The 19409-nt window shown below is 41.1% G+C and overlaps 2 protein-coding genes across 3 annotated transcripts in view; both read left to right on the forward strand.

Moving 5' to 3' along the window:
* LOC311034395 (uncharacterized protein) overlaps positions 1 to 14094 on the forward strand; it is a 36631-nt gene extending 22537 nt beyond the window's left edge. The window contains exons 5-8 of the mRNA XM_084042276.1: positions 5086 to 5141; positions 6873 to 6984; positions 9735 to 9886; positions 10230 to 14094. Coding sequence (XP_083898402.1) covers positions 5086 to 5141; positions 6873 to 6984; positions 9735 to 9886; positions 10230 to 10370 — 461 coding nt within the window. The 3' untranslated portion in view covers positions 10371 to 14094. The remainder of the gene's footprint in view (positions 1 to 5085; positions 5142 to 6872; positions 6985 to 9734; positions 9887 to 10229) is intronic.
* LOC311035268 (placenta-specific gene 8 protein-like) overlaps positions 1 to 19409 on the forward strand; it is a 47861-nt gene that overhangs the window by 6093 nt on the left and 22359 nt on the right. The window lies entirely within an intron of this gene.

Below are 19409 nucleotides of genomic sequence, written 5' to 3' on the forward strand. Positions count from 1 at the left end.
CAGTGAATTAAGTATGGATTCAGTTGCAACTGCACCATCTTTGACACCAGAATATCAGACTGTATTGTATTGAAAGCTGAAGAGAAGTCTAAGAACAGCACCCTTGCATAATTCTTATTAGACTTATCTAGGTGTTTTGTAATGAAGTGGACCAGTGTGACAACCGCATCCTCTGTACCGCAACCTTTCTTATAAGCAAACTGACAGGGGTCAAATTTGTCTTTAGTTATACTTACAAGATGTTGCAACAGTATTCTTTCCAGTGATTTCATGATCACTGAAGTGAGAGCTATGGGTCTATAATCCTTATGTTCTTTTGGACATTGGATTTTGGGTAGTGGTTTTATGTGTGAGGTTTTTCCAACACAGAGGAATTGTGTGTGTGTCTACAGAGGTTTGAAAAATTGGTTGCCACACAGGAGCCAACTCAGATGCAAAGTTTTTGAGGAGAAAAGCACTGCACTCGTCCGGCCCATTAGCTTTCCTTGTGTTAGTACACCGAAACACTTTTCTGACATCCTCTTCAGTGATGACAATTCTGTCTGAGGGGGCAGGTGTTACAGCCTTGAGTATTTCAGTGCACTTAGAGGAATCGCCTAATGATTCGAATCTGGCAAAGAAAGTATGTATGTAATGGTAAAATAAATGCTATATTCTATGGATCATTACTTACACACCTACAGTACATTATATTTGATTTATTGAATTTCATAATACATTTCCTTATGCAATGCTATCACTAATCTCTAATCTCTCAAGACAGATTCAGAGGCAGCTGAAATTCAAAGGAAAAAACAGCAGAGGGCACTGTTTTCACACTAGGGGTGTGTGTATACCTTTCCAAAAATCACTATGGGAATTATTCCTCCCAGATGGTACCGGTGGTGGCCCAAATTTGGGGTCTTGGCTTACATGAACTCGGTCTGGAACCTGCAATTCTTACTATTTACTCTATGTCAAGAATGAATGAATGAATGAATTCTTAATTTTGGCAGCCATAGAGGTGCTTTGCATGTGAAAAACATCTGGTGAAAAAAGCACCTGCTGCAAAGGTGATATTCATGTATGTAATGTTAACCCATTCAATCCCCGAAAGCATCTGTGTCATTTTAGACTTTCGCTATATACAGTATATAGCAGCATAAGTTCAGAGAACTGTTTTACTTACACACTTACACTAGGCCATATTTAGTTTATTGGATTTCATAATACATTTCCTTAGAATCTACTGTATGTATGTAATCATGGTATTACATCTTTAGGTTATTTACAGAGGAAACCTGTTACACCTTGAAAACAGAAGTACATCTTGTGTAATGTATAGTCACAAGATGACAAGATCACTGCATGCCAGTAATAAACGTTTTTCAAATAATGAGGGTCAATAATAACAGAGATTCATCAGTTTGAAGTAGAATGCTTCGATTCTATGTACAGCAGGTACAGGTTAAATTTGAAATGTGTGTTTTGGCATGGGGTTATGAATGGATTGATAACACACAGAAAGCTACTTGTACCAGAACCCCATTTGAAAGACAGACCTGGTGTTTTACTCTGTTTCAACCTGTCATTGATCAGTCTATCGCCTGGTGTTTTATTATGTTTCAACCTGTCATGGATCAGTCTATCGCCTGGTGTTTTATTCTTTTTCAACCTGTCATACTGCAGACTGCAGTAAGTGCTCCGCCAGTCTATAGCGTTACTCTGTGCCAAGGGACAGTCATATTGATTTATAGGGGTGGGGTGGGGAGGGGGGGGGTGGCGTTATTTCGCATTGCACTCTACTCGATTGAAATGGACACTCTATTTAATTGGATTGCACTGATTGTAATGGACACTGTTCTGGGATACGGTGAGATCACTGTAACCGTGTGTTGTAATGTTTCTGCATAGTGCAGTATAGTTGTACCATTTTTCTGTATGACAGTGCTTCTTATTGTTCTTCTTGCCTTGTATTGCTGTATATGACAGTACTTTCCTTCTCTGTACCTGTACCTGTAACTCTTTAACTCTCAACTGCTGTGCTGCCTCTGGGCGACTGAATTTCCCTTGCGGGATCAATAAAGTTATCTATCTAACTTTAAGTGCTCTTCTCTATCACAGTGGTTCTCAAACTGGGGTCTGGGGACCCCCAGTGGTCCTTGTGGAGTTATGGGTCTGTAACTCTGAGAGTGTACAAATGGAACCAAATCTAATTGTCTCCGCCAGGCCGAAGAAGGCGTGGCCATGACTATGTTTTTTTTTGCCCCCTGTCCGTCCGTGTGTGTATGTGTGTCAGTCCGCCCCTCCGTCTGTGGACAGCTAATCTTCGGCACCGTTGGCCCGATCGACGTGAAACTGTGCACACACACTCCTTAGAGGCCAAGGAAAAACCTCTGCCCTGCATTTTTCACATTAGCCTTTTATAGCGCCACCAGGTGGCCGATTTTTGCAAAACCAATTTTTTGATACTCCTACAGATTTTGTCCAAACATCATGCAAATCGGTACACATTATCTCTATGCTCATGTGATCAAGACGGATTTGTCAGATTTTCCATATTCCATCCTGATTGGCTAAGATTGGCGATAAACGGTTAAACATCCACCCGAGATTATAATGTTTTTATATTTTTTTTCTCGACCGGTGTGTTTAGAATCAGCGTTCAAATTTACTTTATTTTTGCATTCCTTCTGGGTGACGATTCAGCGGTGCATTCAGATTCAGTTTTTTTGAAACTTTTACTTTTTTGGGACCCCCACCTCCATGCTCCAGTCGACACTCCAGAGGGCCGATCTGTTCATCTACTCGAGGTGAGACGGTTCTTATCAGCCGCCCTGAAACCAGACACTTTGGGTATGTGAAAGTTCTGTATTGCTCACACACGGGAGGCTATAGTATAGTACTTGTTATATGTTTTGTTTGTCTTTGTTTTTGTCGTTTTAGTTAATGTTTGATTGCTTTTGGTGTGCTGCACACAAGAGAGTATGCTCCGCTCTGTATATGTTCATACCACCACTGCATACTCGGCCCCAACTGTTTTGTTCTTACACTAGTGGGGGCTTGGTCTGCCGTGTGACACGCATATACTGGACCCATACTTTATTTATACAAACATATTGGTTTCATCATTTCCCCGTGGCTCACCCTGTGGGTTTTTGGCTCCGAGGTCTTGGTGCTTACACAAGGGTGTTTGTATAATACGTTCACACCATTAGCCTTTAATTCTGGCCGTATACACCGGTAGCGCTGCTGGTTATACATGATATATTAATATATTTGTGTCCCTCACCTCCTACACCTCCCTATACTCAACTTGAGAGGGCTTTGTTTGACGTGCGAGGGTCTGCACACTTATATTTGATATATGGAACACAGCGAAATTGCGGGTTCCCACGATAGATGCCAGGCTATCTTAATTTCAATTACAGCATAAGGTTCCAAAGCGGACACTCCGGTATAGGGTCCTGCGTTGACAGCTTATGTTTTTGATTGATTACTGTTATTTACTCTACGAGTACATTTTATTTTTTAGTGTGTAGGCCTATGCCTTGAATTGTGAGTTACATTGTGCCATTACAGCTGTTCTGTGCATATAAACTCTCTCTCTCCATCCAACTACACTCATCACCCTGGTCTTTTCAAATTGACCTTGGAGTAAACTGCAGCTACTGTGGCCTATTTTTTTTCCCTGCCGAGATTATTCTCCCTGCTGCACTTTACTTTACTACTTTGGGTGATTGATTGACACTCTGTTGCATTGTGTCAAATCAAAAAGGAGGGATAGTTTACAATGCATTAACCTTATCACGAGGCTCATTCCCCGTACTTATCGGACATTTGTATTATTTTTCCCTTAGAGCAGTTACTTTAATTTTGTAGATCATTTATACCTTGACACACACAGATACATTCAGTGTGTGCCAATCAGAGGGGAATTATTATATTATCATAATATAATCCAGATACACCATTCAATTATTTTTCATTTTTAAACTTTAATATTTTGATTTCATTCCCATTTTTCTAGAAACCAGCCACCTTTTAATTCTCCTGTGTTCCTTTGCTCCAGGCAACCTCTGTATCACTAAACCAGCTACAGTTTCTCATCCAATCAGCCCCTGAACAACATTCCATAACATCAGCACTGAACAATTGGTATAATGTCTATTCCTTATCTCCTAGGATAAACCACAGCCTGCTGATTTGTCATTTAAAACCTTCAATTTCATCCCTGTTTACATATAGTATAATACAGCCACGATCACGGGCCAAGCCAACCAAATCAAGGTAATATGACACACCCAGGTTACGTACACCGCTGGGCCTTTGCCACCAGCAACAGGAATCATCTACCCTAGCCCACACACTTCATGAAATTCAAATTAGTTACCTGTTACATTTATATTTACCACAGACGATTCAGATTGTTAACCCATTTAGTATTAATTTCTCACATTGGTTGTCTTGTTCCCATTCATATGGGTCCCACTTTCAATTGTTAACAGAAAATTAACTTTATATTCTATTCTAACTTTTAAAAACACTTAAAAGGAATTAGTCCTTGATGATTATGTGCTCCCACACCCCATACCACTGCACACCCCATACCACTGTTGATTTTGTTCACTAATGTTGCTTTGTTTGTGTTTAATGTCTCTCCTCCCTGCTGGTTTTGGGGCCCTGGTATTGGCTAGACACCCACCTATGACCCCTATGACGCTGGGAGTGCGCCGGCTGTCCTCTCCTTCTCTGCTGTGCCTAATGTGTGACTAGGACTTGGCACCTGCATCTCCACGACACCCAGAGCACCCCAGCGTATTAATTCCATTTTATTATTTGACATTCATTAGTTCAGTTTCTGATGGTCTGATCTTAAGTTAAAACTGTTTTATGTTTTTCTTTCTCGTTAGCGGATAGTTTAGTATTTATTTTGTTTTGGTAGCTGAGGGGATTCTATTTATGGCGACGGGGACATTTTTTCTGGCATAAATGGAATCCCACCTTTTGTTTCTTTGTTCAACCATCATTTTCGACTTCATGTTAAAATTCCACCCTATAGTATTTGTTATAAAACCTTCTCCATGTCTGCTTTATGCCTTACAGCGTCACTGTACCCCGAAAGAAGGCAGCCGAGATCCATTCAGATCCAAATTACTGATGTAAAGATTTTTGGGTGACCCAAGACCGTATTGGGATCAGAGGTCAGTGGATTTCAGAGAGGTCACAACAGAGGTAAGGTGTGCATTTTAACATCTTACGCCTCCTGTGCTCCTCTGGAACTCCAACAAAGATTTACACATTAATATGAATCCTGGTACAATTTGCTCAGTTTTTAATAATAATTCATATCCATTTACTTAAAAAGGAACAACTTGTTTATGGAACCGAGAATTGTACACAAGGACACCCTAAGATGAACAACAACTTAATATTAAGACAGCCAGACGCCTGTCCATCCTACGACTCCCATCCTACGTCTGAGGGTCTTAAAGCCAATCATAAGGATGCACCTATGTCTGATGTCATTGAAGTCCAACTGTGTATAAATACCGTTGTTTGTTAGTACAACTTTAGTGTGTTATTATTATAATTGTCTGTAACTTGTACTGCCTCCGTGTACACACTCGAGCAATACAGACTGATCATTTTTGGACGTACCAGGTGTCTGACTCACATTTCTTTGGGTGTTGACTGGACGGGTATTGGGGGGTCTTAGTACCAAACCATCTTTTCATCTTTCTTGGGCTCATGCCTTATTCATAGGGTTCAGATTTAACCCTATCAATTGGCATCTAAAGTTTGCCGGAGTGGCTCGTTTTGAACAAAATGCCTCAAATTATAAACGCAGCGTCCGATTGCCTCCTGTTTTAGCTCCAAGGAGAACCTTTTCTTTACATTTTGTCCACCCCAAATCAATAATTTTATTTAAATGTATTATATATTTTTTTGATAATAGCTTAAATCATTTAGTTTTATTATTACTGTAATAATAGTATAGTATAATATATAACCGTGTAAAATGAAAAGGTACAGAAATACTTTTTTTACCATTAGAAAACATGTTGGAATGCTTATCTTTATGACTGGGTGTGTCTCAAAGATGGCATGTATCTGAACTGTACCTTAATCTTTGCCACTTTTGGCAAACTTGGTGTCTATTTTATGCTTTTTGAGCATTAGAAACACATTGGCATGCTCAGATTTATGATTGAATCCATCTAGAGCACTCTGTGTGCTTATTACAAATATGGCCACTATACCAAAAATGTAGAGAAAAACTCAATGGCGCCGCCCTGAGAGGAGTCAAGAATAAGGTGAGTTAAGTAAAAGCAATAACACAATGTAGAACTACAGTACATTGTGTTACAAGCAAAATCATGTATTCAATATTTTACATGAGTAAAAGTAAAAATGCATTGACATTAGAATATATTCAAGTAGCAAAAGTAAAAGTACCGTTCTCATTATGCAGAATGTCCCATTTTTATTTTAAAAATTGTATACATATTGTATACATATGGTATATAGGCATATTATGGAGAGTTATTCATGCCCATACATGGACATATACTGATGACATCAGGGATCTTCATATATGGGCATAAAAGGGACAGTATGGCTGATTATGATTTATAGCTCTAATAAAAATTCCAATAACAAGTACAATTACTGTATGTGTATTTCTGAAGAAGCTGGCTGAAGCAAGCTCTGTGTCTGTATGTCTGTCTGTCTGTCTCTCTGTTTGTCTGTCTGTCTACAGGATGTATTTAAAGACTGGATAGAACGTGGACCGGGACTTAACCATAGATGCAGAAAATGTACATAACACGTAGTTTAGAATTCCTTTAATTCCTTTAATTCTTCCTCATCTCCATGTCCTGGTCTTATAGACAGACATGGCCACCGTCGTTGTCCAGCAACCAGGCGCCACCGCCACCACCAAACAGATGTCAGAATCATGGAGCACTGACTTGTGTGACTGCGGCTCGGATATGGAAACCTGTAAGTCACCTATGAACCATTTTGTTACTGTAGGTCCCTTGATCTGACAACATTTCAAGGAAACATCAAGTAGCTTCTTGGCTGTGTAGGATATCCCATAAGGCCATGTGCCGAGGACAGCGACCTTTACTGTCTCAGCTTCTTAGAGATTCTTTTCCCAAATAAAATAGAAATAAAAATAAAAACAAATGCTCCAAAACATCATCCACTGATGAAATGTTTAATGGTCTGTAGGAATCAATCATTTCATCTGCTGCATGAGAGGCTTGATTGGTTCAAGCAGAGAATGTGTGTGAGATGATTGATTGCCATAAATAGAGGCACAGATGAGTCAGTGTCATATTTCTTGAGCACGCTGCCAGTAGGCCAAGGAACTCAATTTAACCATAGGCATAATAACTATGTAATTTGTATGAATGAATCCTCACTGCAGAGATTTTCTAAAGATTTTTTCAAAGAATGAAATCACTTTATTTAATCCAGTAATGTGTGACTTGACCTCACGCTAATTGCCACTCTCTCCTCTAAGCTCTTGTGAATTCTGTGGAAGGCCAGCAGCCCGAAACGTCAATCAAAGACGTCATATGGAGCCAGAGTGTGCAATACCCTTTTCTTCTTTTTACGTTTGTTTCAGTAGTCAGCACCTCACCACAGCCATTGTTGTGCGTTACCTTTACTACAGCTTACTACTTAGGCCCACAATGTGTACCAGTATCATGACATAGGATGCATAAAGGACACTAATGTCTCTATTGTATTGAAAACATAATGTGTGTGCTCTATTGTCAAAAAACGGAGAAACTGTGTGAGCAAGATTCAATGAAATGAAATCGCCGGGGATTTTCTATGCACTCCAACTCGACTACACCCCTGCTGGTATGGTCTTTAACCCATTTTGGGTGGGAACCCCTATTTGTAACTATACCTTTCTGGTTGCTATGTACAGTATATAGCAACATACATTTGTTGTCATTTTTGAATAAATATTTGAAGGTTTTCAGAAAACTTCGGTCAGGATTTAGAAGGTGTTTTTAGAATCGGCCTCAGGTCTGTATGGGTTGAACTACCATGGCAAGAAATGCCAAAAACCTGACCATACCTACAGTGTGCCAACTCTCTCCCTGATTGTCTGTCGGCCTGCACCCTGTCTGTCTGTCCGTCCGTGTGTGTGTGTGTGTGTGTGTGTGTGTGTGTGAACAGCTAATCTCCGGCACCGTTGGCTTGTTCGCAGTGAAACACTGCAACCACACTCCCTGGATCCCAGAGCAGAACCTCTGCCCCAAATTATTCACATGGGCCTGTTACAGCGCCACCAGGAGGCCGATTTCTGCAAAACACATTTTTGTAGAGTACTCCTACAGATTTTGTCCAAAAATCACGCAAATCGGTACACAATGTCTCTATTGTCATTAAACAAAACAGGTCTTTCAGATTTTTCTTTTCCTGATTGTCTAAGGTTGGCTTCCAAAGTTTGTAGGAGTGCTCCGTTTTGAACAAAATGCCTCAAATCATGAAATTTTGCACACACATTCGCACTACGTTGAGGAACAAAAGCCACACTTTGAAACTTGCCCTATTATAGCGGCACCAGGAGGCATTTTTTAAATATTACTCCCACAAATTGTGTCCAAACATCACGCAAATACACATTATCTCTATAGTCAAGTGACCAAGACGGATCCGTCAGTTTTTCAAATTCCATCCTGATTGGCGAATTCCAAACATTGCTGGCCCACAATAACCTACAGTACCTGACCTGGTGGAGACCTGTGCTCCGAGGAGCACATTTTCTAGTTGTTTCTTGTATCCTTTGCTTTGTTGGTTTCTTCAACCTTCCTAGCTGGCATACGGAATCTTCTCTACTGTCGTTATTTTTGATCACTTCAACTTCTGTTTTCTTCACTGAGTAGAGTCTGTGCCATAAGCTACAAAACAATGAGAGCACTTTGCTTTGTCCTTCTTGCACCACACTGACTTGCACCCATCTTTCCGACCTCTACTACATCTCTACAACTGTACATACAGCGACGTTTCAATACTAAACCCGAACCAAACCCGCACCCTAACCCTAACCGCACGCGGATGCCACATAGTCGGAGAAAAGGTCTGTCGGATTATCGCATGCCTCCCAGCTGCAACATGCCCAAACACCTCTTGCACTGAAATCTGCCATGGTACTTGGAGTATGTCCTCACGTGATAACTATTTTTAGATGTTATCTTCATGTTTACAGATCTAAACACACCACATCTTCCCTGATCTATATCAGCCATCTACACAAACACCTCAAGATAGAGAGCCACAGATGACACATCTGTGGCATCTATGTTATGAAACTCTAAAGCAGATGGTCAGAACAGTGGTCTGAGATAACAAATTAAAGATCTTTTTTTCTTCTTTTCAATGAATATAATTTATGCGTGGCACAGTCACAACTAGACTCCACGAAGCACATATCTCCATCAGGCTGGGTGGCCTATCCAGGTCTGTAAGTCGTGGGTTGCAGCCGTTAGGAGCCTGTGTGGCTATTCAGCCACTCCCTTCACTCGTGCCTATACTAACAACGCAGATTTGCTCAGGTGTAGGAGTTTGTTCACGATTATCCTGAATTTGGCATTGTATTCCCACGGCTAGACCAGCCGGTGCCGTGTAAAAAAGATATACAAAAATCATTCTGTGATCTCATTGTAGAAGAAGCCTTTGTTAATAGCTGACCACCTTGCTCTCTCCCTCTTCTCCCCTCCCTCTAGGTTGTTTCTGCTTCTGGTGTTTCCCTTGCATGCAGTGCAAGACAGCTAGTGACTTCGGCTGGTGCTGCTGCACGCCATGCGTGGATAGCTTGTCCTGCTTTGTGCTGTCCTGCATCTTCAGAGGCTCCATGAGAGAGAGATACGGCATCGAAGTAAGACCCTCTACCTCTTGAATGAATCAATGTCTTTGGTGACAGAATTTCCCCAGCCGGATCAATAAGGTTCTCATCTTAATGTGGATTGTGGGAGGTCCACATTCAAGGTCAACACTCTGCATGTATTGTGGCATTCTTATGCATGCAATGGGAGTGGGCTATGTATTGGTTTCCTATGGTGGAAATTTTGGGGCAGACATTCACCATAGCCCCACTGGAGCCCACACAACAACCTGTTAAAGGTGGTAAATACATAACATAAACAAGATTTATCTGTGACCTAAACCCTATGATTAAATACAGTTACAGGCAGAATCTCTTCCTTCCCTTCCTCACCCAGGGTTCATTCGGTGATGACTGCTGCAAGGTGTTCTGGTGTTACTGGTGTGTCTGGTGTCAGATGCGTCGGGAAGTGAAGCTCCAGAAGGACGCTGGGCAAACAGCCAACACTGTGGTCACCACACAAGTTGCGAAAGACTAAGACCATGGCCAAGATGCAAAATCAAACTAACTATTACAACAAATCTCTTGACAAACCATGATTTAAAAAATCCTAAACAATTTAGCAAAAAAATCGTAAAACATTAACTAATGCACGTTTGTTATAATCAGTTAAAAGTTAATAACAACATATTACATAACCCTCATTTAGTAGCTCAAGCTCAACCGACATTTCTCCTCAGTCTGTACTCCTGCCTGATCCTTACGTCGTTTTTAACAATGTACCACCTTTCCATCTTTATTGATTTCACCAAAGCATTTGATCTGGTTGACCACATCTTCTATTAGATAAACTCTATTCTATTGGTCTTATATGTAATGCCCTACTTTGGTTTCATTCTTATCTCCACAACAGAAAACTTTGTGTTGTCATACAGGTCTCTATGCAGACATATACACATTGCAATCAAATTTCAATTATCTTGAATCATGGATTTCAGCTAATAAATTAATTATCAACAAAACTAAAACTATGCTTTTTGGGACTTATCAGAATGTTAAATCTAAAACAAAAAATAAATCATATATATTACCTGTCTAGACGGTACTCAACTGCATAGAGTTACATCAAATACCTGGTCTCTGCTTGATTCAGATATATCATTCAAATGTCATATAGATAACATTGTTGTTCTTTACCGTCACTGGTGTTCTTTACCGTAACAGAAACTGCCTTACATTTACAGTCAGAAAGAAACTTGTTCTACAACTCATACAACAGATTGACTATGTCAGCATAATCGTGCTGACATAGTCTGACATATTGTGGGTATCCCACCACATGACCTACAAGTATAAAGACATATTTAGACATTGTTGGTATTTTTGTCTCCGCCAGGCCGAAAGGCATGGCGAGAGAGTATGTTTTGCACCCTGTCCGTCCGTCTGTGTGTCCGTCCGTCCGTGTGTCCGTCCGTCTGTGAACAGCTAATCTCCGGCACTGTTGCCTTGATCGCAGCGAAACTGTGCACACACACTCCCTGGATGCCATTTTAGAACCTCTGCCCCCAAACATGGGCCTGTTATAGCGCCACCAGGAGGCCGCTTTTTGCAAAACACATTTTTTGACAGTACTCCTACAGATTTTGTCCAAACGTCACGCAAATCGGTACACAGTATCTTTATAGTCATTAAATGAAACGGGTCTTTCAGATTTTTCATGTTACATCCTGATTGGCTAAGAATGGCTTCCAAAGTTTGCAGGAGGGCTTTGTTTTGAACAAAATGCCTCAAATCATGAACACAGCATGCAATTTCCGTGGAAATTTTGCACGCACATTCCCACTAAGCCGAGGAAGAAATGCCACTTTTCAAATCAGCCTCATGGTGGCGCTATAACAGGCTGATTACTGTTTTTACCTATAACTGCCCCGATCTGTGTAAAACTTTGTATGTGCACTCCCTAGAGGCTAAGGAAAAACCTTTGCCCTGCGTTTTTAACATCTGCCTTTTATAGCGCCACCAGGAGGCCGACTTAATGTCACATTTTTGGATATTACTCTTTCAGATTGTATCCAAATTTCACGCAAATCGGTACACATGATCTCTATAGTCATGTGATCATGTGATTTGCTTGATTTGTCATATTCCATCCAGATTGGCTAAGATTGACATCACTGACGCAGCGTCCGATTGCGGTGAAACTTTGCACGCACATTTGCATTATGTTGAGGAAAAATGCCACCCTTTCAACATTGCCCTATTATAGCGCCACCAGAAGGCCGATTTTTGCGAAACTTTTTTTTAATATTACTAAACAAATGTTGTCCAAACGTCACACAAATCGGTACATATTATCGCTTTAGTCAAGTGATCAAGACGGATCCGTCCAATCCGTCCGATTTTTCACATTCCAGCCTGATTGGCAAATTCCGAACATTGCTGGCCCACACTAACCTACCTGACCTGGCGGAGACCTGTGCTCCGAGGAGCACTTTTTCTAGTTTAAAAATGTTTAAAAAATATTTTTTACAATATTTGTATGAATTTTTAAATGTTTTAGTACTACATTATCCTTATTCGGGTTTTGAGGGCTCTGCTTGTTTGGCCAACATAGAAAAGACCACAAGGCACTTCAGCATATATTAGACATTCGTGGTTGAACAGGTGATAATTCCTACCTTTCACTTCTAAACATCAACTGAGACATCTCTCTAGGCCGTCCTCAGACGAGCCCTCCATCGTCGATTCGTTGCTTCTAGTCATCCCGGTTCTCCATATATCTGGCCAGTTCATTGGTACTTTGTGCTCCTGCATCATTCTTGAGTACATCCACGTATGTTAGTGTGGGACGTCCCCGTGACCGTGCACAGCACCAATTTGCTGGCTGGCAGCTCTTGATGCCTTTGGCAGTGTCCTGCTAGTCTCATTCTCCTGGTTGCAATTTTCTCACTCACCCTGGGTATTCCCTCATACAGGATCCTGTTTGTTACATGTACACTCTTGCTGATGTTACATTCTGGTATAGCATCCGTCTAGAGACTTCTGCAGGGTTGGCTTCAGGGTCCAGCATTCACTGCCATAGAGGAGTACAGACTCTACTGTAGCGTAGAAGATTTTGATTTGATTTGAGTTTGATTTGACTGGGAGGTTTGTGCACAGGTGTGAGACATTGTGCACAGGTTTTCTTTGATGTTCCAAAAGTATCTAAATCAGTTACCAAAAGATCCTTTAGGTTTAAAGCTCCATCTGACTGGAACAATCTACCTGTTCATATTCAGTCAATAACATCTTTTCAATTGTTTAAAACTACTCTGTCCTCTCACCTTGTGATTACCTGCTCATGTTTTGGCTAATCATCATACTAACAGATCTATGACGCAATGATCCATATACGTGCTCTGTGTATTGTTGTTGTTGTGTTATTGTTGTATGTTTAGTTTTTTTGTGTGATTGATGTTGAATTGTCTGTTAAATATTTGTTTGTCAAATAATTTAACAAACTATGTCCCAATTCTGTTGCAATATTTGACATGTGAAAACAGTTTAGATAATATCAAAGTTTTGGAAAGATGAGGTAAATATGTAATTGTTTTTGTTACAACTATACACTATCTACATGGAAACAGGGAAATTGATTATAATAACTTACGCATTACTACCTCAAATGGATCCATTATAGAAAGGGTTGCAGTAGGCTACCTTGGAATATGGCTTGATTACAAATTCACATTTAAATGCCATATAGACAATCTTGCCTGTAAACTAAGGCAAAAGATTGGCTTTTTTTCTTTTACAGGAACAGAGCTAGTTTCCCAATGGCATGTAGGAAAAGGGTTATTGAAGCAGGCTTTCTTTCTGTGTTGGACTATGGAGATGTCATTTATAGGAATGCTGCTCCTTATATACTGATACTGTTTATCATTCTGCTCTGCGATTTGTATCTGGTGAACATTATAGGACTCATCACTGCATCCTGTATGATAGTGTGGGTTGGCCTTCCTTGGCCGACCGGCAAAAAAAACACTGGTACCTGTTTATGTTTAAGGAAATTGATGGGACTTTACCATTGTATATTAAATCTCTGCTGGATTGGAATCCTGTAACATATAGGACACGCTCCAGTGACTGGCTCATGCTAAAGATTGCAGACCGGTTTCTGTTTTGTTTTGTTTTATCATTGATATGAATATTGATGTGAAAATGAAATTGTACTGTGATGTATCTCGACAACACTGAAAATGAGGGCAACCTCGATATCCTTCGAGAATAAATAAAGGTGTGACATGAAATGAAACGTATTCCAAACTCTTCTTATTTTATATTGTAGCCTATGTTTATACTATTTAGCATTTGACACTGAAAATATATTGTCTAATGTTAGTACAGTAATGCATGATCCTTGTCCTTTCAGTGTCAAAAGCACAAATTGTTTAGAGTTGAATTCAAAGTTTTTATTTTCCCATGTACGTTGGCCACCGTAAAAATTAATGGGAAAAGTCACACCCCTGGTTTCTACAGACCCGTTTTGAAGCCTGTTTTTCAGCGATTTCCGCCAGCCGCCATTTTCTATATCCGGTCAGAAATGCTAACGGAAATTAATGCTATTGCCCAGCGAGGGCGGGTCTTCACTCGGTAGAACCAGTAGAAACCCTAGAAACATACCCTACTTTATAATTCATTTTAAAATTAATTTACTAAAACGCATATGATCACAACATACTATTATAACACTCCCTCATGTATGGATTTTAACCATAGGCCAACACTTAACATTAATTATTACTCATATTTGGTGTCTAATAATAATACTATTTATTTATAGAGCACCTTTCAGACATAAATGTGGCTCAAAGAGCTTTACATTGAAGTTAAAAACACAGGTCAAACAAAGCAATAAGTTAAAATCTTGTTGAGAGTGAAATTAAAAAGGGTCAAATCAGTTAAAAGGAGATCAGTTAAAGGCAAGGTCATAGAAGTGTGTTTCTATCTGCCTCTTAAAGCCATCAACTGAGGTTGTCTGTTTGATATAGGCCATTGCAGGGGGAGTGTGTTCCAAATCCTTGGTGCATAGCAAAGGCAGAGTGGACTTTAAGCCCTTCTGCTTTTAAGAAACAACACTACATTGCTGCCTACTTGTAGGCTATACACTATGCAGCATAGGCCTACTATGATCAATTACACTCAAAGGTAATGGGCACAGTTGGGAGGACGCAGTGTCTGGTATACGGGGCCTTTCTTGTAGGAAGGGCCCAAATGACAAAAGAGAGCTTTTTTTCTAGTAATTCAAAAGTAGTGAAAATAGCTGATCTAAGCATTGTGAGCTTGTACATTTTTGTTAAAGTGGTTAAGTGTGTCTGAGTATAAATATGGAACCAATGAAAATATTAACAAGTTCTTATGACTAAATAATACAGTGATTCCATTGGAACACAGGTTATTTTGTCCATTTCCTTAAGAGTAAATGATTTTGTACATACAAGGCTTCCACCCGACAGCAACAATATTCAGACCTCTGTAAGTCCGCCTTGACAACAAGAACATCACAAGATTCTGTCCCACCATGATCCATTGAAGGATGTATTTATTTGTATATGTGGGTCCATTTGGTTCCATTTATAAGCCCTTCAGGCAGTAAATTCATACTGAGGATTTTTCTCTCTCTCTCTCTCTCTGTCTCTCTCTCTCTCTCTCTCTCTCTCTCCTCTGTATCTCCTCTGCCTAAACACCAGATGGTGATGAAACACCATGTACGGCATTAGAGCACTGACTGAACTACTCAAATCATCAACTCCTTTTGGTCACCTGTGAGTGTGACGGTTGGGAGTGTCACCTGTTTATCGCGCGGGAGGAAGACAGCAGCTGTTGTGTTTACTTATTGACTGTTTCCAGGTATTGTGTAAGGAGGTTATACATAAAAGTCGTGATGCCGAAGTGGGAAAAGTATAAAAAGTCGTACAGGAAGGAATGGGAGTCAGATCCAGAGCTAAAGGCGTGGATCGCCCCTGTCCCCGATGACTGCGCCAAAGCTCGGTGTAAATATTGCAATACTCTTCTTATAAGAGCAGTAGAGCACAGTATAATGACTTGAAAGAGCATGGCCACAGACAAAGAAGCACTAGTCCCGTTGTGTGCCCAGTGTCAAATCCTTCACTGTACCAGTCAACACACTGGTCCATCAGGCACCATTAAAGATGACCAGAAACGGCGAGAGCTTAGGATCGCAACCTATGTTGCATGCCACACATCCATTAATGCCGTGGATGAGCTGTCAGATATCCTGCAGGATGAAACGGGAGCATTCAAAATGCACAGGACGAAATGTACAGCAGTACTCAAGTCTGTCCTGGCACCACACTTCAGAGAAGAGTTAAGGGAGGACATCGGTGAGTCTCCTTACTCTCTCTATCTGGATGAAACCACAGACGCTGACGTATCCGTGACTAAACTCCTGTGTATGTGTCAAGTACCAATCGCTGAAACACGACAAGTTTATCAGCACATATCTGGGGCTTGTTGAGATTTTGACGCTAATGCTATTGACATATCAGATGCAATTAATACGTTTCTGATACAGCTTATCCGTTGTGTATGCCACTCATTGGATATTGTTGCCAACAAAGCTATGCAACTGCCAAGCAACCTTGAATATATAAGACATATAAAACATATAACTGGTTTGCTCATTCAGCAAAGCGCCAGAGTGACTACAAGAATGTTTATGAGACTACATGATGGAGAGTTGTTTGTGTGTGTAATAATGAGACACACAACACTCCCTATAACAAGAGAGTCCACTGAAACTGATTTCACCCAGCTCGACAAGCTGGTTAGTGATTTCAGACTGTTGACCGCATTGTATCAAGAAGATGCACTGAAGCTGCACTTCACAGACATTGATTCTGCATTCTGCATAAAGGTAAGAACATTTCTATTTAGCCTTTATTGCACTACTGATTGTATTCATTATAATTTTGTGTGTGTGTGTGTGTGTGCACGCGAGTGGCCGTGCCGCGCGCGCGCGCGCAAGAGAGAGAGAGAGCCTGCTAGTTTTTGGGGTGGTGTAACCGCCCCCTATAAGTGAGGTTTGGACACTGACCAATCCTGCACCGTGATTGGCCAATAGTTACAACGCAGTCTACAACCCTAACCCTTCCACAGTCAATGCAAATCTATACTTTTGCAAAGTCAGCCAATCACATTACAGCTAGTGTCATCACCACTAGCTGCAATGTGATTGGCTGACTTTGCAAATTCAGGACTGTGATTGGCTAGCGAAACACATGACACATGTGCAGCCCTATGTATAGCAGTATGGAAAACACTTTTATGTTTTTTTTTTAAAGTGAATCACCTCCATCACTGTGATGACCACTGTGACCACACCGCCCACTTCACACTGGGTGTGATTTTTAGCAGCTGCCAAGCTGCTCTAGAAACAGGCTCAGACGTGGTCATCCGCGACATGTATTTGTTCATTGGCTGTCCTGCGACATGTATTTGTTCATTGGCTGTCCTGCGACATGTATTTGTTCATTGGCTGTCCTGCGACATGTATCGTCCCTGTGTCGCTCCCCCTCCGTCCCCCTCTCACAGCTGTTTGAATGGAATGTGGAAATACGACACTGGTGAAACAGCGCATGGCCAGTGTGTGTGTGTGTGTGTGTGTGTGTGTGCAGGATTGATACTTTCACTTGAGTAGTTGGGGGGGGGGGGCACACACACACACACACACACACACACACACACACACACACACACACACACACACACACACACACACACACACACACACACACACACACACACACACACAATACAGCATGCAGCTGCTAATAATATGACTGTCAAGTCATATTTATTCTTGTTTAATAATATGCTGGATTGGTTATTTCTCACATTTCATGTCCGTTTCATCTCTTTATTGTGGCTACAATACCAGAGGTGTTGCTATTTTGGGTTGTCTGACTTTCTTTGCACTCTCTGTGGTTAGCCTCTTTATGTTATTTGGTGGATATATGAAACTTTGTATGCTTACACAGTGTTTTCTGTTGCATATGTAATGGATTTGGCTGAGTTGGGATTATACGTAGCCTGCGAGTTTAGTTCTGGCAGTATACACTCGAGAGGTTACATGCATTGCTCATTCTATGTGGCTGTTTTCAACGTCATGCAAGATCCATACGTCATACACTGACGTGGCAATCAGCTGTCCAATTGGGCGGGTATTTAAGTCATCTTGAATCGGGCATTCGATCCGCTTGTTTTCTAGCTTGCTGTCATGCGGCGTTTGCTCCCACCACCACCCCAGCACCACCAGTAGGCTCTGCTATTGGTCTGTTCCCCATGGGGGGTTGTTATGTTATGGTATATCTATCTCCCTGCTCTTAATGGTTAATGATGGCTGTATGATTGTGCTGAGCAGGGAGAAAAAATATAGCAGAGCCTGAACGCCAAGATAAAATATTATATCCACACTTGTATTCTCATTCCATAATATTGCTTAAATATATTTGGTCTATAATATTGGTTCAATCTATTCGTGAGTTATCTGACAGAACTGTTTTTTATTGAAGTGGGCTGGTTTTAAGTTGATCGATGCAATTTGCATGAGAGCATGCACAACCTTCAACAACATGAATTCATGCTCAGACACAGTACAGGCACTCATACCTGTCCTCCAGGCTAATTTCATAACACCTCTTTACCTTTGGTAAAAACACATAAACAAGTGATACATTACACTCATTTATCTCATTGTCAGACTCATCATTTCTCCCCACAGAGTTGATTATTGCATGGAGTATTTGTCCTCTGTGAATAACTGTGACATCATACAACTGCCAAGAGCTCTGGCTCTGGGCCCGGGCCCCAAGGATCAGGGGGGGCCTCTAGAAAAACAACTGATACCCACTGTTCCAGAGCCCGACCCTTAATTAAATTAAAACTAAATAGGCCCCAATATAGAGAGCCCCCCGGTCCAAAAAATGGACTGGAGGACTTTCTCAAGGTCGATGTTAGAGAAAAATGGCTTGATTTTGCACTTGATGTCCTCAAGGCAGGTCATGAGCCTGACTGCAGAGACAGGACTGGTTGTTGGTTTCAGGGGAGATAAAGCTGTAAATCTTACCATATGGTCTAATCGATCATCAGGTATTTGTTTTGATTGTATTGGCATTGCGTGAGAGCATACACAACCTTCAACTAGGACCAGGAGACCTGGTACTGCCAGACCCCTAGTGGTTGAAGGAAAAGAGGGCCGAAAGAGGGACGAAAGAGGGACAAAAGAGATCTCTGTATGTGTCTGTCTGTGTCCCTTTTATGCCCATATATGGACAAAAGAGGGACGAAAGAGGGACAGACAAAGCCTCATGTAGGCCGACCCTCTGGGTCTGGCAAAAAAACATGAATTCATGCTCAGACACAGTACATCTAAACAAACAGGCACTGAATTCATACCTCCAGGCTATTTGCCAGACCCAGGGGGTCGGCCTACATGAGGCTTTGTCGGTCGGTCTGTCCCTCTTTTCCTCCTTTTGAGTCCCTCTTTTCCTCCTTTTGTGTCCCTCTTTCCTCTGCA

The sequence above is a fragment of the Gymnoscopelus microlampas genome (genome assembly GCF_963454915.1).
Source record: "Gymnoscopelus microlampas genome assembly, chromosome: 19".
Taxonomy (NCBI): domain Eukaryota; kingdom Metazoa; phylum Chordata; class Actinopteri; order Myctophiformes; family Myctophidae; genus Gymnoscopelus; species Gymnoscopelus microlampas.